At 33.4% G+C, this 22,252-nt stretch overlaps 1 protein-coding gene across 1 annotated transcript in view; it reads right to left on the minus strand.

Moving 5' to 3' along the window:
- LOC149776695 (solute carrier family 40 member 1-like) overlaps nucleotides 1-22,252 on the minus strand; it is a 55,359-nt gene that overhangs the window by 24,851 nt on the left and 8,256 nt on the right. The window contains exons 2-5 of the mRNA XM_089941230.1: nucleotides 15,257-15,372; nucleotides 13,742-13,812; nucleotides 10,502-10,661; nucleotides 1,595-1,840 (exon numbers count right to left, since the gene is read on the minus strand). Of these exons, the coding sequence (XP_089797356.1) occupies nucleotides 1,595-1,840; nucleotides 10,502-10,661; nucleotides 13,742-13,812; nucleotides 15,257-15,260 (481 nt within the window). The 5' untranslated portion in view covers nucleotides 15,261-15,372. The remainder of the gene's footprint in view (nucleotides 1-1,594; nucleotides 1,841-10,501; nucleotides 10,662-13,741; nucleotides 13,813-15,256; nucleotides 15,373-22,252) is intronic.

Below are 22,252 nucleotides of genomic sequence, written 5' to 3' on the forward strand. Positions count from 1 at the left end.
TACTAATAGAGATGTATATGGTCATCTAGTTTATCCTGAACAAAAAACAAAAGTTAACTTACGTCAGTGATTGCTGAAAGATTTAATTCTGGGGTTATTGTGCCAAAATTAAATGGGTGGCTCTGACAATCAGGTGCAATAACTCTGATACATAATTATGTACAAAGCATATTCTTATGTACAGTTTGAATTACATCAGTATTGACTTATTCCAATGTCTTGTACAAATTCAGCAACTTAATTTTAAAATATTATGCATTTTAAATTCCAATTTACTGATATTGTTTTTGACACTGCTTATCAAATTCAAAGAGGTATTAAAGAAATTCAAGTCATTTTTTTAATTTAAATTTCAAGCACTTTTCAAAAACAAAACCCACTTTTTTGACATTCAAGGACTTTTCATGACAACTCTCTGAATTCATGAACTTGTCACAGTTATTTGAACCCTGAAAAAGGAAGTTATTTCACAGATTTTCTTCTGCCTTTAATTATTATAACAACATTATTGGTACTGTGTGCATTTCAAAATAGATATAAAAAAATGTAGTACAAACCTCTGAACTATGCATGTCCATGACAATTTCTATGTTTTTTTTAAAGAGTATGATATGATAAAATAAATTGTTATAAGACACTGGTGTGTATTATAATGAGTTGTGTCCCTTTGCATATGTGGCACTGTTATCACATCAGGATGCTTTCAGACAACTTAGGAGTTTTTGTAACTAAGCTATTTTAAAGATCTTTATCTTGTTAGTAACAGTGGTCATACCTTATGCCAAATCAGCATCAATAGTAAAAACAAAAACTTTCTATGCCATGATGCTTTTGCTTTTAGAGACTGCAACCATTCTGGCTGGCTAATTAGAATCATTTTGGCTGGCTAATCAGAATCATTTTGGCTATCTGATTAGAATGATTTTGGCTGGCTAATTAGAATCATTCTGACTGGCTAATAGAATCATTTTGGCTGGCTGATTAGAATCATCTTGGCTGGCTAATTAGAATCATTTTGGCTGGCTAACTAGCACCATCTGCACCAGTGTGAAAGTCTGTTTTGGTCAAATTCTGTTCAGTGGTTTTTGAGAGAAAGTAGTTTAAAGGTTTTTCTACTGTTCACCAACAGATGACATAATGAATGCCAAATACACATCATTTAAAAAAAAAAATCAACAACCTTTATGCTAAGAAGCTTTCTGACAAAGTTAGTTTAACTGGTTCTGGAATTTATTTTGGAATTCTAAAAAATAGTAATGTTGATTGACAAGCAATGGAGGCATGACAGGTGGACAATGGACAGTTGACTGCACAATGGATACATGACAGGTGGAGAATGGACAGATTACTGCACAATGGATACATGACAGGTGGGCAGTGGACAGATGACTGCACCATGGTTGCAAGGCCATGACATGAGCTCCTATGCCCTTTAAACCAGGTCAGCTGAAGATAATTGGGGGGGGGGGGCACTCCCTAAAATGAATGTAATGTGCAACAAGTGAACTAAAAAAACAAGCAACTGTCGCATTTTTTTTAGCAAAGAATATGGCATGAAAGAACTGATGTTTAGGAAGAGTATGAACTAACATACCTGCTAGACGATTCTTATCTCGACCACAAATTTCTACGATCCAGTCTTTCTGTACAGCAATTTTGGATGCAACACTGGCCAGGTTGGCTGAAATGGCAATCAGGATTATGCCAGCATAACAAAGCCACAATAAGCTTTCATTTGGCCATTGGACCTGAATCACTGGTTTGAACCAGATTATGACATACACAACCAGCGCACACAGGATCACACTCATGTTCTGAATTATCAAAGCTGTTCTGGCGGCTGAAATAGAGACATATCAGAATTATGTATGCAGCAGTCAATGTCTGTGATACATATATTCAATTACCTATAATCTGCTGAAAAGAAGTGTAAGTAAAGTTATCCCCCTTGTATTGTGTTCCCAACTCCATTCAAGAGAGGTCACCAAATGACCACATGATCTTGCAACATCAAGCTGAATGTCACACTTGCATATACATCTTGCTGAACAATGCAATACCTTGCCTAAAGACAAATTTGTCAACTGAACTCATAAAAAGTCAGCGACGTTTGCAAAACAATTCCAGAACATTTGTCAAAATCACTAACAAGAGGACCAAGAGGGCATGAGATCACTCACATGGCTGACATTTGCCTAATAGCTAAATGCAAGAGCAGGTGGCACAGACATGGTTTTGTGGGATGCTTTCTGTTGAAAATTTCTTCAAATAATGTTGATTGTGTATATTAAGGATGGTTAGAAGGTTATTCAAGTTCCTGTATCTTCTTCCATATCTGACAGCACATCAGCATCATCTGTCCAATGCTGGAATGCCCCTATGCCAGGATGCTTTATGTCCAAGTTGGTCCAATTCAGTTCAGCAGATTTGTTATTACAAGTTGTGGATTGGCATCATTTTCAATAATTCTAAACGCCTTCATGCCAGGAAGCTTTCTGGAAGGATTGGTCCAAATTTGTTAAGCAGGTTTCAAAAGAATTCATTTAAATGTTTCACTATTTTCAGGAATAGTGGTCAAATTGTTTTGCATTCTGGCATTTATAAATCTAAAAGTCCCCTATGTTAGGATGCTTTCAGACAAATTTAGGAGTTTTTGTTAAGAAGCAATTTTAATGCTTTTTATATAGTAAAATTGGCAATATCTGATGTTGGGTCAGCATCAGTTGTAAAAAATTAATGAAAGCTTTCTATGCCAGGGAGCTTTAAGTTAAATTCTGTTTAGTGGCTTTTGAGAAGTTGTTGCATTTTTTTAAAATATTGAGCAACAGCGGCCATATCTGATTGCAGATTGGCATCTTATTGTACAATCATAACAAGAGGCATTCAATTCAGTCTTGTCTAATTCTGTTTAACAAGTTTGGAAAATAAGTTATTTAAAGGTTTTTCTTTTCTAAGAAATGGCAGTTCATTTGCTTTGGAACCACTTTGGTGGCCTAGTGGTTAGAATGTCTGCCTCAGATGTGGGAGGTTGTGGGTTCAAACCACGGCTGAGTCATACTAAAAACTTTTATAAAGATGGTACTATCAGCTGTCTCACGTGGCATGAAAAGGTTAGCATTAGGACTAGCTGGCCTAGTGTTATGACAATGTGACTGGGTGGGACATCAAGTTATGTGTCTGTAGAATAATGCCCCAGTACTATACATTACTATAAACTGTCACACTTAAGACATGGTAGCGATATGACTGAAAAATTGTTAAAGCCACATTTAAAATCTAACACACACACACAATCACACACACTTGTTCAGAGTTCTCATGTCAAGACACCTTCAACTGTTTCAACTCTGTTCAGCAGTTATAGAAGTCAACAAAAAAGAAAACTTTTAAGCAGCAATCTCTCAAACAGACTGGTGCTCTAATGTCCTTAAAGAATTGCAAGGAATTAAAGATGATTTCTTCTTTTTAACTGTTGAATGTTGAAACCACCTCTGATACTCTTAACCATTAGGATTTTTCAAATTAACTGCTATGGCAGCCATAGTGACTAAGATCAGCAACATTTTTATGGACAAACACTGCCAAATTAGAAGATTTGGGCGTGAGAACACCAGGATGATATGACCATCCATTTAGAAGAATTAGTGACAAGATTTTGAATATGTTCACTGTGGCAGCCGTATTTGATGCCAGATCAGAACCATTTCATTCAGAACCAACTAGATATCACTATCAGTATTCTGGTGAATGCCGCAATATTGAGATGATGTTCCATTTCAAAGATCTACAAAATTTTCAAAGATGACTGCCATGATGGCTATTCTAGAAGGTATATACATGTAATACCTATTTATACTATATACAGTTCTACATTTTCTTCAGATCAAAGAAAAGAAAAAAGTAGACTCATAAGAAGCTCATAAAAAAATCCCATATTGATATGACCATTAAATAGTAGCAGTAAAGATATTTTTCGAGACTGGTTGTCCAAGCGTTCTGGACCAACCAGACCTAAGAAGTCTTCTCATGTAAAGCCCATGCTGATATGACTTTCCATTCAACTTAAGTAGCCAACATCCTGACCATGGAGGCCTGTCTCATGTCAAATAAGCACCATTTTCATTTATGAGCAACTAGAGGAAATGAATATGACTTTCTGTTCAGACAAAGTAGCAATAACAAGATTCAAATAATGGCTGATGTGGTTGGCCATATTGATTAATGTTTCAGTCTGAGAATATTATTGAGCACTTTGTAAATCCAGTGATGAATAAAGAAAGCAACCCAAAAACTAAACACAACAATAAGACTGATTCTGTAAAGGCAAAAATGTGTAATTTTTCAAGTAAATAATATTACACAAAAATCTAAGACACAACAATAGAACTAGTATGTAGGTCAGTCTTCACAATAAAATATTCAAAGTTGTCAACATGTTTAGAAATTTCCAAGAGAAAAATGTTTTGTCCTAGACTCAGATTGAAATAAATATGTTTACCATCAATAATGATCTAAATATTTAATCCATACTTTAATTGAAATATTAGCTATGTATTACGCTGTTTACAAAATAAATGTTTCTGGTCAGGTACAGTACAAAATACAGATGGACATATCATATATTCATTAAGAAAAGCCAACAAACACTACAAATGAAATAAACATAACGCCGTACATTCAGGAAGAGTAGCAACAGCAAGAATTTAAAGATGGCCACTGTGACAGCTATATTGGAGGTCAGATTAGCACCAGTTAGATTTGGGACAAACCAGACATTACTAGATTTGAGACAAACCAGACATTACTAGATTTGGGGCAAACCAGACATTACAATAAGTCTTTACATGCAAATCTCATGATGATAGGAGTTTACACTTAGGAAGAGTAGCAAAACCAGGATTAAAAAGCTGGCTGGTGTGGCAGTCATACTGCATGTCAGATCAGCAACATTTCCATTTTCGGACAAATAGATCTTAACAGAAGCTTATCAGTAAAAACCCTATTCACAAGGAGCTGGCAATAACGAGATTTTCAAGATGGCTGCTCTGACTGTTATAGTGTATGTATGATCAGCACCAATGGCATTCAGGAATGGCTAGACCATAGATAGGGACAGGATCCAATGAGCCATTGGATCCTATGAAAACCTCTTGACCACTGTAAAAAAAGCATAAACTGAAGTGATACGGTCATGTCTCAAGATCATCTGGACTGGCAAAAACAATCTTGCAAGGCACAGTGCGAGGGTGCAGACAGAAAAAGAGATGGGAAGACAACATTAAGGAGTGGACAGGCATGGGATTTGGAGATTCCCAAAGCGCAGTAAAGAGCTGAGAAAGACGGAGAGAATTGGTTGTAGAGTCAACTGTGGTGCCCCAATGACCTCTTGGGTTAAGGGTTTGATGATGAGACCATAGAATGAATGTGTGTGTCACGTTTCATGGCAATCCTCCAAACAGGCAAAATAGTGATAACAAACTTGTGCTTTTGGACACAGCCAATGGACAACAGGTTGGTATAGCTAAAAACTCATGCCAGGATGTTTTTCGTAAAATTTGATAAAATTCTATTCAACAGTTTTGGAGAAGAAACTATTTGAATCTCTTTTTGCAATGGTGGCCATATTTTATGGCATATCAGCGTTTGTACAAATTTGAAAGGAGTTAATGCCTAGAGTTTTTTTTGTCAATTATCATCATGTTTTGTCTCAAATAAATGTCATTAAAGGGTCTTCATCCTTAGAAATGGTTGAAATTCTTAGCAGATCGCCATGAATTGTATAAACATAAAAGCCTTCTATGCTAAGATTTCTGTTGACAAATGTGGTAAAACTCTTGAGCAGTTTTCGAGAAGAAAGCATTGTCTAATTTTAGTAATGGTGGCCATATTTGATAGTGGAAATAATGTATTTATACAAACATGAGAGGTGTTAATGACTGGATGTCAAGTATAGTCCGCTGCTACTGTGCAGTTCTGAAGAAAAAGTAGAAGATTTTTCTATTTTAATGACAGATGCCTCTTATTAATGGATGCCATGTCTGAAGGTGCCTTCATATCAGCTTTACAAATCTGACAGATCTTCCTGCCAGGATAATTTCTGACAAATTTGATCAAAATTGTGTACAAATCTGCAAGGTCTTTCTGCCAAAATGTTTTCTGACAAATTTGATCAAAATTGTGTACAAATCTGACCTGTCTTCCTGCCAGGATGCTCTCTGAAAAATTTGATAAAATTGTGTACAAATCTAAAAGGTCTTCCTGCCAGGACATTTTTGGACAAATTTGATAAAATTCTGTACAAATCTGACAGGTCTTCCTGCCAGGATGTTTTCTGACAAATTTGATAAAATTCTATTAAGCAGTTTTTAGCAATCCTTTAAAAGGTTTTTATGATTTAGAATGGTTTTCCAGAAGTGCAAATAGTTACTGTTGATGGACAGTCAAAGGATGATACAGCATGGATGCATGGCCAAGCATGCTTATTACGGAAATTACTTTTTTCTCCATTTTTAGTAGGGCTTTATTTGAAAAACTTCTACTGGCACTAATCTTGGCAACTAAATTCTTAGTAACAAACTCTTTGTAAAAGTGAGCCTCTTGCAGGATTGAAAGTTGTTGTTGTAGGGTTTAACGCCATTTTTCAGCACACTGGGCTATACACGGCGGCCAGTATTAATGGTGGAGGAAGAATCCGGGAAATCCCCGGCAAGAACCATCGACCCTCGAGAAGCTACTGGCAAGCTTTCTCACGTATCCACATTGGCCAATCAGAGACTCAAACCCATGCAGACAGAGCTGAGATGGCAGTGATCCGTAACAGAAAGCACTTTTGACCACTCGGGGCCCCCAGGATTGAAAGAAAGCTTTCAATCTATTCTCTACCTGGTGAAATATCATTCTCAATATGCCAGTTGAAATGACATTTTTTGGGTCTTTCATTCATTAAGGCATCATATCAGTGAGTTACTGATCAGCTACATGATGCTTTGGTGAGGTAGTTCTGTGAGTTGTTACATCAGCAAGTTGTCCATTCTGTAATTCATTTCATGCACCCATCATTTGCTTTTAATTCTGTGTTTGCAACCTGTTAATACACTTGAATGGTCTTAAGTATTTATCAAAATATACAGCATACAGACAGGGTAGAAAGTTCAATTAATACAGCATAACACAGGGTCAATTGAATGAAAATAACATGAGCAGGGTTAGTAGCATATTTCTTTTAAAAAAATCCAAGTTTTGTCAAGGTTCAAAATCATGTTTTTCAAGGTGCATTATTACATTAATTTTAAAGGATTCATAAATTAAACTGTGTGTTAACACAAGATACTACTTACTATTGCTTCATAGATGAACATTTCTTGTAATTTAAATAAAAAAGATGAAGTCAAGAGTATTATCACTGATGTCATTCCCATTAATACTAAACATCCTACATCCGGGCATTAGAATAATGTACAGTTACTGATGTCATTCCCATTAATACTAAACATCCTACATCTGGGCATTAGAATAATGTACAGTCACTGATGTCATTCCCATTAATACTAAACATCCTACATCTGGGCATTAGAATAATGTACAGTCACTGATGTCATTCCCATTAATACTAAACATCCTACATCTGGGCATTAGAATAATGTACAGTTACTGATATCATTCCCATTAATACTAAACATCCTACATCTGGGCATTAGAATAATGTACAGTCACTGATGTCATTCCCATTAATACTAAACATCCTACATCTGGGCATTAGAATAATGTACAGTCACTGATGTCATTCCCATTAATACTAAACATCCTACATCTGGGCATTAGAATAATGTACAGTTACTGATATCATTCCCATTAATACTAAACATCCTACATCTGGGCATTAGAATAATGTACAGTCACTGATGTCATTCCCATTAATACTAAACATCCTACATCTGGGCATTAGAATAATGTACAGTCACTGATGTCATTCCCATTAATACTAAACATCCTACATCTGGGCATTAGAATAATGTACAGTTACTGATATCATTCCCATTAATACTAAACATCCTACATTTGGGCATTAGAATAATGTACAGTCACTGATGTCATTCCCATTAATACTAAACATCCTACATCTGGGCATTAGAATAATGTACAGTCATTGATGTTATTCCCATTAATACTAAACATCCTACATCTGGGCATTAGAATAATGTACAGTCATTGATGTTATTCCCATTAATACTAAACATCCTACATCTGGGCATTAGAATAATGTACAGTTACTGATGTCATTCCCATTAATACTAAACATCCTACATTTGGGCATTAGAATAATGTACAGTTACTGATGTCATTCCCATTAATACTAAACATCCTACATCTGGGCATTAGAATAATGTACAGTCACTGATGTCATTCCCATTAATACTAAACATCCTACATCTGGGCATTAGAATAATGTACAGTCACTGATGTCATTCCCATTAATACTAAACATCCTACATCTGGGCATTAGAATAATGTACAGTCACTGATGTCATTCCCATTAAAAATAAACATCCTACATCTGGGCAGTAGAATAATGTACAGTCACTGATGTCATTCCCATTAATACTAGACATCCTACATCTGGGCATTAGAATAATGTACAGTTACTGATGTCATTCCCATTAATACTAAACATCCTACATCTGGGCATTAGAATAATGTACAGTCACTGATGTCATTCCCATTAATACTAAACATCCTACATCTGGGCATTAGAATAATGTACAGTCACTGATGTCATTCCCATTAATACTAAATATCCTACATCTGGGCATTAGAATAATGTACAGTCACTGATGTCATTCCCATTAATACTAAACATCCTACATCTGGGCATTAGAATAATGTACAGTTACTGATGTCATTCCCATTAATACTAAACATCCTACATCTGGGCATTAGAATAATGTACAGTCACTGATGTCATTCCCATTAATACTAAACATCCTACATCTGGGCATTAGAATAATTTACAGTCACTGAACAATGTTCATTTCACTCTAATAACACTACACTATTTACAAAGTCCAACATATTTTAGAGTGAAATTTTCAGATCTTGTAGCTTGTCATTAAACTGTGTTTCAAGAACTCCAAGTTCAATAAGTTTGTCCTTAACACTTTTCCTCAGACTATTTGATGTCATGATAATTTAAATTTTATTATGGGTCTCTGCTTTCAATGCATAGTAATCATCAGCAGCTGCCATTGTCTCAATGTCTTTTTCAGTGCCTGCCTTTCTTCTCAAACTCTGCTATTTATTCATCCAGTGCTTTCTTTTTTGTCCTCTTCTCTCTTGCTCAAGGTTTTTCCTCTGTTATCCAAGTACATGTACCTACTGTAAGCATTGCTGGCATTTATAAGCATTTTTGGTGTTATACCAATATGGCGAATTCCAGCATTTCTTACACTGTCAGTACTCACTGTCCTTGCAACCAGTCCTGTCTTTCATATTTACATCTTCACACTCTTTAATGATAGAAAAAAACTTTCAATGGTAGCTTGTCATGGAAAGACTTTACAGGACCCCCATTCAATAATTCCAACTATGAAAATGAGATCCGAATAATAATATACTTTTTAAAGTGAAACCTTGCTTAAACCCGTCTGAAACTCACCTATGAATATTAAAATCATGGGGAAAAAATCTAAATTAATGTGGGCTCCTGTGCTGAGGCCTCATTATTTATACCCGAACCCACCCCCATAAAACAAAAAAAAGGAATAAAAATATTTATATTTTTATATTATCACTTATTTAAAAACAGCATATCAATATTTAAACTATTTCATTTTAGATATATTAATATTTCTCTCAGCTTAGCTGTATTCTATATTTTTAGATTTATTTTGCTCATTGCGATTATTGCCTGTCCTATTTCGACTCAATCCAAAACAAAAAAGAGCTGGATCAAACAAATTTCATAATTAAGACTACATACAGTTTGTTTTTTAAAACTTGGAAGCTCTGGGTTTGTAAAAAACCATTTCATGCTTAAGGCTCCTTCTATTTTGCTGTATCAGCCACAGTTACATAATTTATGAGCTAGTTTTTGTTTCTCTCAGCTGCATGTGACCGTAAATCACTCTCTCCCACTGCATGCAAATCAACAGCCATCTGGCATAATTTACATTTTGCAAAGCTGTCTGCAAAAGATCTCATAATCCAAACTTTATAGTTTTCCTTGTCTAGCCACTGAATTTGGAATTGACAGCCAGCCATTTCAAAGTTTACAAATTATTCAAATTTAAACTGCGGCTACATCCAGCACACTTTGGATGACACAAAAAATACATGAGAGATATTGTAATATTTTTATCAAAAAACATGAACACCATGACATGTCAGATATAACAGAATCTCAATGACTCCAAATTCTCACCCACATAGTCCACTTTATATGTATAATTTTTGTACCCAAGCAAATAAAAAAACAGAAAGACTTTTTAATGGATATTTTTCTAACCTCTGAGCCTGGGTGTTTTGTCAATCCAGTCTCCAAGAAGAGCTCCAGCAAACAAAATGGCAATTCCAGTTGCAAATCCATAAATAGCTGTCAGCCTTAGAGATTCTGGAGCTATCTCCACCATAAACAAGCCAACACCAAATGCCCACATTCGATCACCCTGGAAATATGGAATAAATGAATTAGACTAAATGTTCAAACTTGATTACTTACCAATCAAAGAACAAATATAACTGTAATTTCTCTGACACAAAAATTAAATAGAAATGTATTTTGTCAACATTACAATTATGGAAATTTTCTTAATAAAGACACAGCTTGAAACAATGATGATCTGTAATTTGCAAGAACTGAAATCAATTTAAAAATGTCATTTTCCAGTGTTGCAGCTGAATTGTTCACCCATTTAAATCATCATGTAATACCCATGACTGCATCTTCTTCCATACTAGGTCTAATGCTCCATTACTATCTACTGCTCCCATACTAGGTCTAATGCTCCATTACTATCTATTGCTCCCATACTAGGTCTAATGCTCGATTACTATATAATGCTCCCATACTAGGTCTAATGCTCCATTACTATCTACTGCTCCCATACTAGGTCTAATGCTCCATTACTATCTATTGCTCCCATACTAGGTCTAATGCTCGATTACTATCTACTGCTCCCATACTAGGTCTAATGCTCCATTACTATCTATCGCTCCCATACTAGGTCTAATGCTCAATTACTATATAATGCTCCCATACTAGGTCTAATGCTCTATTACTATCTATTGCTCCCATACTAGGTCTAATGCTCCATTACTATCTACTGCTCCCATATTACCAGTAGGTCTAATGCTCCATTACTATCTATTGCTCCCATACTAGGTCTAATGCTCCATTACTATATAATGCTCCCATACTAGGTCTAATACTCCATTACTATCTAATGCTCCCATACTAGGTCTAATGCTCCAATTACTATCTAATGCTCCCATACCAGGTCTAATGCTCCATTACTAATTACTATTTAATGCTCCCATAGTAGGTCTAATGATCCAATTACTATCTAATACTCCCATACTAGGTAAAATGCTCCATTACTATCTAATGCTCCCATAGTAGGTCTAATGATCCAATTACTATCTAATGCTCCCATGCTAGGTCTAATGCTTGATTACTATATAATGCTCCCATACTAGGTCTAATGCTCCATTACTAGGTACAAAGCTCCATTACTATCTAATGCTCCCATACTAGGTCTAATGCTCCATTACTATATAATGCTCCCATACTAGGTCTAATTCTCTAGTACTATATAATGCTCCCATACTAGGTCTAATGCTCCCATACTAGGTATAAAGCTCATTACTATCTAATGCTCCCATACTAGGTCTAATGCTCCATTACTATATAATGCTCCCATACTAGGTCTAATTCTCCATTACTATCTAATGCTCCCATGCTAGGTCTAATGCTTGATTACTATATAATGCTCCCATACTAGGTCTAATTCTTCAGTACTATCTAATGCTCCCATACTAGGTCTAATGCTCCATTACTATATAATGCTCCCATACTAGGTCTAATTCTCCAGTACTATCTAATGCTCCCATACTAGGTCTAATGCTCCCATACTAGGTATAAAGCTCATTACTATCTAATGCTCCCATACTAGGTCTAATGCTGCATTACTATATAATGCTCCCATACTAGGTCTAATTCTCCATTACTATCTAATGCTTCCATGCTAGGTCTAATGCTTGATTACTATATAATGCTCCCATACTAGGTCTAATTCTTCAGTACTATCTAATGCTCCCATACTAGGTCTAATGCTCCCATACCAGGTCTAATGCTCCCATACTAGGTATAAAGCTCATTACTATATAATGCTCCCATACTAGGTCTAATGCTCCATTACTATATAATGCTCCCATACTAGGTCTAATTCTCCATTACCATCTAATGCTCCCATGCTAGGTCTAATGCTTGATTACCATATAATGCTCCCATACTAGGTCTAATGCTCCATTACTATCTAATGCTCCCATACTAGGTCTTATAGGTCTAACATCAAGGTCTTTGGGCTTATTTTTCACAACAGCCACCATTTAGTAACACAAGTTCTGAATGATAGTGTATTCTTTCTTTCTGAGTCTCAATAATCATGGCTTTGCCAAAAATGACATGTCAGTACTTAAATCCATGGACTAGAAAATGGGTCCATACTTAAATCCATGGACTAGAAAATGGGTCCTACTTTTGTTACTTAAATCCATGGACTAGAGAATAGGTCCTATTGTTACTTAAATCCATGGACTAGAAAATGGGTCCTATTGTTACTTAAATCCAAGGACATGAGAATGGGTCCTACTGATGTTACTTAAATACATGGACTAGAAAATGGGTGATATCACTGTTACTTAAATCCATGGACTAGAAAATGGGTCCATACTTAAATCCATGGACTAGAAAATGGGTCCTACTTTTGTTACTTAAATCCATGGACTAGAGAATAGGTCCTATTGTTACTTAAATCCATGGACTAGAAAATGGGTCCTATTGTTACTTAAATCCAAGGACATGAGAATGGGTCCTACTGATGTTACTTAAATACATGGACTAGAAAATGGGTGATATCACTGTTACTTAAATCCATGGACTAGAAAATGGGTCCTATCACTGTTACTAAAATCCATGGACTAGAAAATGGGTTCTATTCTTGTTACTTAAATCATAAGATGGAACAAGGAGCCCTATTATTTCTACAGCTGAATCACTGTTTGTTGGCTTTTTAAATTTGTGGTCTGCAGCAATCCTGAAATCCAAGAAAATTAGTACCCCATGAAATCTTTAATACCCAACAAAACATAATAGTGAATTCATTGTAGTAGTCCCCACTGCTGAGAGGTTCTGATGTACCCTAGTATAAATAAGGTGATGTACAATGCAGCTATCACTGATGGACCTGGAAAAAAACTTTTTTTTTAATAGTTCAATAAAAAGTGCATCCTTCCATGTCCTGGTGAAAAATGTGTGCTTTATACACAGCTAAATGCAGCTGAGCATTATTGTGAATATATATATAAAGTGAGGATACACAAAAAACATACTGCATTATAGTGAGAGATTACTGTATATACCATAATAGTGAAGGAGTACTGTACAAGTATATAACATTAAAGTGAGAAAATACTGTATAAATGAACAGAATCATAGAGAGGGGAGAACTGTATAATATATACTCACCCATGCTGACAGTGTGTGGCTGATGTAAACAAAAGCCTTGATCTTGGTCGACAAAACTTCAACTTTGCTCTCTGAATTGAAAATCAATACGTATGTATTTATGTATGCATGCATGCATGCATGCATGCATGTATGTATGTATGTATGTATGTAATAAGTTTCTAAAGCATCTCAGTACAAAAGCATGCCAGCAAATTTAAAAAATCATAAACTCTTCCAAAGATGTAAAATCAAGCACAAGAAGATAAAATATAAAACACAAATGTTCAAATTTTGTTTAAATGTACATAAAACAACAGTCCCTTTTTTAGACTGATACTCTACTGTGCAAGCAGAATTTCCAGGAATTTTCAAGATAAAACCATTTCTTCCTCGTCACTGCTGAGCACTGAAATCATCGATGATATTCTTCAGCAATAACAAGATTTTTAAAAATTACTACCGTGGTGGACATACTGGGTGCCAGATAGACACCATTTTCATTTAGGACAAAACAGACGTCACAAGTGTTTTTTGGTACAAAACTTCATGTCAGAATTATTACCACATTAGTATTGAAAACAAGAATTTCATAACAGAGTTATCAGAGCCATATTAAATATATGACTGGTACCGTTTTCATTCATGACCAACTAGGTATCATAAGAAATTTACTGGTGAAAACTCCATGTTGATAAAGGCATCTGACTGGGATTAGAAATAACAATATTTTCAAGATGGCCACCAACTAGACAATGAGATGAATGTGTGTATAAAGTTTCATATCAATCCTCCAAGTAGTTTACATGGAAAAGCTAGAACAAGACTGTGCTAACAGACAGTGGTGATTAAATGACGATGACATCACAAAAGCTCTTCTGTCTGTTCTATAACCAGTATAACTAAAAATGATTTTCTCTCAAGCCAAGAAAATTTCAACATTCTGTTGTCAATATAATTCAAATTTCATACAATATCATAAAAATAATCTTCTTTAAATAGAAAAAAACTGATGAATTTTTTCCTATCCTGACAAAACCAATTATGTACACTCCAGTCAGTAATGTAACAGCCAACCAGTCCATTGTTTGTCATATATTTGCATAAAAGTACTGAAAAAGTTTTCATAAATGTTAAATAAAGGTCATATGTTAGATATTGGTATCAAATGTGGGAAAAGGGTCATATTTTATTCACTCATATTAAATGTGTGAAAAGGTCATATGTTAGATATTGGTATCAAATGCGAGAAAGGATACTATTTTATATATTGATATCAAATTTGTGAAAGGGTCAAATTTTATATATTGATATCAAATACTTTTTATGCTACCATTAGGACGTCATACTTACAGTGTGAAAGAACATGTCAAATGGAGTACCTGAGCAATGACATTATACAGGCAACATCAATTAAGGTGTAATTGGGCTAAGAAGGTGAAGATAGATTGGTACAACTGTCAGAAATGCTGTACAGTTTATTGGCTGGGGGGAGAACAAAACACACTAGACACAAACACACATACATATACCTACCCATCAGCTTTATTTACTAGTCAGTGTACTGGATAGTAATGTTCAATTCTGTAGATGCTAACAGCTAATGATGTCCCTCCTACTTGTAGTAGAACAATGGAACACTGACCATATTTCTGAAAAATCAATGTATTGCCATTGACAGTAGTAGAAAATCAATGACACTGACCATGGGTCTATGCAATTTGTAGGAATAATTAGATGGACAAACACAGACTTTGATCTGCTGGAACATTATGTAATAACAGATCTGGGTCAATGCTGTGTGCACTTGTGCTTGACTTGTATGTGAGTACATATGACATAAATTATGACAGGGAAACATGAAGCATTATTATTGCAGCATATAGAGTATAGAGTATGACAGGGAAACATGAAGCATTATTATTGCAGCATATAGAGTATAGAGTATGCCAGGGAAACATGAAGCATTATTATAGAAGCATATACAGTATGACAGGGAAACAAAGCATTATTATAGAAGGAAACAAAGCATTATGACAGAAGCATATACAGTATGACGGAAACATGAAGCATTATTATAGAAGTATTTACAGTATGACAGGGAAACATCAAGCATTATCACAGAAGTATATACAGTATGACAGGGAAACATCAAGCATTATCACAGAAGTATTTACAGTATGACAGGGAAACATCAAGCATTATCACAGAAGTATATACAGTATGACAGAAACATAAAGAATTATTATAGAAGCATGACAGGGAAACATAAAGAATTATTATAGAAGCATATAAATTTCGACAGGGAAACAGGAATCATTAATAGAGAAGCATATAAAGTATCAGAGAATTTTTAAGTTTGTTTTGATGCATGTCACCATTGTTATGGTGATTAGATGCTGATTGTTAAAAATACAATTCATGAGATTTATCGTCTCTAATGATTAACTACCAGGTTGATTTCATTCAAAGCGTGATTATGTTAAGAAAATGTAGCACCCACAGGTGGAGTTTATATGTTTATGTACTAATTAATGAAGATTTGATACATACTGGTTGGCAAGCAATTAAATGGACAAATATAAGTGTTCTCAAATCATTTTCAAAAGTCTAATTCTATACTATTTTGATGCTCGTCTCTGATTTGAAGATTACTATATGACAATTATCAAATGAATTTTAAAAAAATAGGTGTACACAAATCCTTGAGTAACCAGTATATTCTTGCTTTAATTCTCTTTCTCAGTCTCTCTCTCACCCCCCCTCTCTAAAAAAAAGTAGCCGTTTTCAAAATCTTTTCTATCATTTTATATGTCCGTATATATGTACATGTCAGCTTAACTGTTCTAACAAAATCAGCATTTCTAAGCTATAAAACTACGTATATTATTTACGTATATAATTTTAGACAAAATTATCAGCATATGATTGTAAGGTACCAAAAGAGATACAAAGGAAACAAAGGTTTCAATAAATATAATCTGATTTCCTTAAAATACACCACATCTTATCATTCTTTTACTACTCATATTGGAATACTGTATTACGTTTGGGGCAAGCTCAAATTTTCCAAGGACCAAGTTAAATTTTCCAGTCAGCTTGCACCAGGCAAGCCGACACATTTTTTTTAAAACCCCTGCCATAGGGGTGACTTTAACCTGGAAAATGTTACATTAATGGCCATCAAACACTTTACATTGCAACTTGACTGACTATCACAAACTATGAAACTTTCATTGCTAAAGACAAAGTTTTAAAATAGATATTCATTGTCATCTTACAGTTTTTTCACCTTTGTGACACCAACATGGGTGGACAGCCACTAATGAAAAGTTGATTCTTCTGATGATGAATGATGAAAAAGTGTGCCCATCATGGGCACACAGGGTCAATATTTGGACACAAAATATTGTGGGAAATCCACAATCAGTCTGCAACAATGGGGTCTCACTTTATGTACACCCATAATCAAACTGTCCATGTGTTTTTCAATCTATATGCTAACAATCTAATTTCTACATAACTTTGAGAGAAATAATTGGACTGAAATCAAATCTGATACATATTATTTATACTTATCAGACTGATACATATTATTATACATATCATATCTGATACATATTATTATACTTATTATATTGTTGTTGTTGTAGGGTTTAACACCATTTTTCAGCACAAGATAGGCTACACATGGTGGCCAGTATAAATTGGTGGAGGAAGAACCCTGGAAAACCCCGGGAAGAACCAACGACCCACGAGAAGCTATGGCAGGCTTTCTCACGTACCAATGTTAGCGGAGGATGAGAATCGAACTCACGCAGAGAGAGGTGAGAGGGCAGTGATCCGTAACAGTGAGCGCTTTAGACCACTTGGGGCCCCATACTTATTATATCTGATACATATTATACTTATTGTATCTGATACATATTTTACTTACTATATCTGATACATATTGTTGTACTTATTATATCTGATACATATTATACTTATCTTAAACATATTATACTTATTATATCTGAAACATATTATACTTATTATATCTGATACATATTATACTAATTATATCTGATACATATTATACTAATTATATCTGATACATATTATACTTATTATATCTGATACATATTATACTTATTATATCTGATACATATTATTATACCTATTATTTCTTATACATATTATTATACTTATTATATATGATACATATTATACTTATTATATCTGATACATATTACACTTATATCTGATACGTATTAAACTTATTATATCTGACACATATTGTTATACTTATCATATCTGATACATATTGTTATACTTATTATATCTGATACATATTATATTTATTATATCTGATACATATTTTACTTATTATATCTGATACATATTGTTGTACTTATTATATCTGATACATATTATACTTATTATATCTGATACATATTATACTTATTATATCTGATACATATTACACTTATTATATCTGATATATATTACACTAATTATATCTGATACATATTATACTTATTATATCTGATACATATTATACTTATTATATCTGATATATATTACACTAATTATATCTGATACATATTACACTAATTATATCTGATACATATTATACTAATTATATCTGATACATATTATACTTATTATATCTGATACATATTATACTTATTATATCTGATACATATTACACTTATTATATCTGATACATATTACACTAATTATATCTGATACATATTACACTTATTATATCTGATACATATTATACTTATTATATCTGATACATATTACACTTATTATATCTGATACATATTATACTTATTATATCTGATACATATTACACTAATTATATCTGATACATATTATACTAATTATATCTGATACATATTATACTTATTATATCTGATACATATTACACTTATTATATCTGATACATATTATACTTATTATATCTGATACATATTACACTTATTATATCTGATACATATTATACTTATTATATCTGATACATATTACACTAATTATATCTAATACATATTATACTTATTATATCTGATACATATTATACTTATTATATCTGATACATATTACACTTATTAAATCTGATACATATTATACTTATTATATCTGATACACATTATACTAATTATATCTGATACATATTACACTTATCATATCTGATACATATTATACTTATTATATCTGATACATATTATACTTATTATATCTGATACATATTATACTAATTATATCTGACACATATTATACTTATTATATCTGATACATATTATACTTATTATATCTGATACATATTATACTTATTATATCTGACACATATTATACTTATTATATCTGATACATATTATACTTATTATATATGATACATATTATACTTATTATATCTGATACATATTATACTTATTATATCTGATACATATTACACTTATTATATCTGATACATATTATACTTATTATATCTGATACATATTATACTAATTATATCTGACACATATTATACTTATTATATCTGATACATATTATACTTATTATATCTGATACATATTATACTTATTATATCTGATACATATTATATCTGATACATATTGTTGTACCTATATCTGATACATATTATTTCTGACACATATTATACTTATATCTGAAACATATTATACTAATTATATCTGATACATATTATACTTATTATATCTGATACATATTATACTTATTATATCTGATACATATTAGTATACTTCTTATATCTGACACATATTTTACTTATTATATCTGATACATATTATACTTATTATATCTGATACATATTTTACTTATTATATCTGATACAAATTGTTGTACTTATTATATCTGATACATGTTATTATACTTATATCTGATACATATTATACCTATTATATCTAATACATATTATACTTATTATATCTGATACATATTATTATACCTATTATTTCTTATACATATTATTATACTTATTATATATAATACATATTATATTTATTATATCTGGTACATATTATTATACCTATTATATCTGATACATATTGTTGTACTTATTATATCTGATACATATTATACTTATTATATCTGATACATATTATACTTATATCATATTGTTGTACTTAATATATCTGAATCATTGATGAGATCTCTGTCAAGATTAATTTTCTTCATGTCATCAATTACTAAAGTTAAGGTTTGGAGTCCTGATTGACTATCTTCATAATCTGCAGCATACAATTTTACAAGGAGTGTTGGATTTAAACCAAGTCTGGCATGCAGTTTTATATTACAAATACAACATACAAGTCTCGTTTCCAACATTCCACATTATTATTTAGATAAGTTGTGGCTCCTCCTCCAGAAATGTTGGTTTCTGGGCATTACTTGACCCATTATTGGATTTAAACAGCCACAAAATTCAAAACACTTTAAATTAATTCAAAGAATTTTTTTTAATACTAAATAAAAAAGATGGGTCAAACATTAAAAGTTGATTTCATTATGCACGCAAACAATTCTAGGAAACCAATTTTCACTTAATTAAGAGATTTAGGCTTAACTGTGCTATGGGTAACTGTTTTCATCTCTAATAGCTAAGCACAAATTTCATAAATTTAGAGGCTCTCCTACCCTGTAACTGACCGTTCCAGTGGCCTAGTGGTTAGAGGGTATGTCTCGGATGCAGGAGGTCGTGGGATTGATCCCTGGCCAAGTCATACCAAAGACTTACAAAAATGGTATTAACAGCTGCCTCGCTTGGTGCTCAGTATTAAGAGGTTAGTGTTAGGACTGGTCGGATGTATGTCAGGATAATGTGACTGGGTGGGACATCATGCTACATGTCTGTGGCATGATGCCTCAGTGCTAGATATCACTATAAACTACCACACTGCAGACATTGTAGCAATATGACTGAAAAAATGTTAAAGCTACGTTTAAAAATTTAAAAAATCCAAATCCAAATCAAACCCTATAACCATGTAAACACTTTACAAACCTCACTATTACATATTCCTCCATATAGTGAACACCCACATAGGACAACAGAGCACTCACACAGAGAAGATTTTGTTACAAAGATGCCTTATTACAACAAACGATTTGTATGGACTGTAAAAACATTATTGACAGAAACTACTGAATACATCGAGTGGGCAAAATAAGATAAATTCACATAAGAATGTAACATAGGCCTTGGTTCAATTCACTAAAATTGGAGGTGGACAGGAAATTAGTGTGTATATAAAGCAATTATCAAAAATTACTTAGTGATTTAATATATAGAATAAAATTTAGGTCCCCTGAACCCAAACCCATAGAAATTGTGGGTCATACATCATTTTTAAACATTAATTTCATGCATTAGAGCTAACATGAAGTGAGTGTAGTGGGTTGATTTCTGTATGATTCTAATTACGGTACATGACTAATTCTACTTCAGTTTACCCTAAGGCAGAGCTTCACAAATCTGCCTTCCATACATCTGGGACAAGGTCAAATTCAATTTGGACAAACTCAAGGTTTGCAAGGTGCTTGACCATGTCAAGGTTTGCAAGGTGCTTGACCGTGGTAAGTAAAAAGAATGAGTGAGATAGAGAGAGAGGTCATATTCAGTTCGAAATGCTTCTTGCTCTGCAAGTTTTATTTGAACATCAGCACTTTTGTTCAGAATTTACATGTGGATACTTGCTTTTGTTAAATAAATACTCGCAATTTCATTCAAATACTGATTCTTTATGTAACATTACAATGAGAGTTTATCACTTCTGCCTTGTCGTAAGTGTCAAGGTCTGTCTCACTGTCTCGTGTATACAAGTGGAGTATTTTGATTTTTTAACCTGCATTTTTAATCAAGATATTTCCAAGTATATTGGATTCAACAACCATTAAATCGAAACTTAGCAACTTAATGCAAGGAATGTTACAAATGCTGCTCCATAATCATCCAGCTGGTCACAAAAACGGGCCACCTTTCTGACATGTACAGATTGACATCTCTCCAGTCAGCTTGTCTATATTTTTTCATCCATGTCGCTGATTTATGGGTAATTATGTGATAAGTTTTAATCACATAACTCTTTTGTTACAGGTGTGTTTAGACATTAAAGGCACTAGTCTTAAAATGACAAATGGTGTACTAAAATATCTACCCTTATGAGCAGTGTTTATCATTATTTCAAGTCCAACTGTAAACTATATAGAGAACCAGATCTGCCATCATTAATTGTTTGTCATGGGTAATTATCTGAATAAACACGATGGACCATGAGCTGTATCCGCAGCATATGATGGCAGATTAGGGTCTGTGTTGTCTGCAGATTAGGGTCTATGTTGTCTGCAGATTAGGGTCTATGTTGTCTGCAGATTAGGGTCTGTGTTGTCTGCAGATTAGGGTCTATGTTGTCTGCAGATTAGGGTCTATGTTGTCTGCAGATTAGGGTCTATGTTGTCTGCAGATTAGGGTCTGTGTTGTCTGCAGATTAGGGTCTATGTTGTCTGCAGATTAGGGTCTGTGTT

This window comes from Sinohyriopsis cumingii, chromosome 18, assembly GCF_028554795.1.
Source record: "Sinohyriopsis cumingii isolate HCF-2022 chromosome 18, ASM2855479v2, whole genome shotgun sequence".
NCBI lineage: Eukaryota > Metazoa > Mollusca > Bivalvia > Unionida > Unionidae > Sinohyriopsis > Sinohyriopsis cumingii.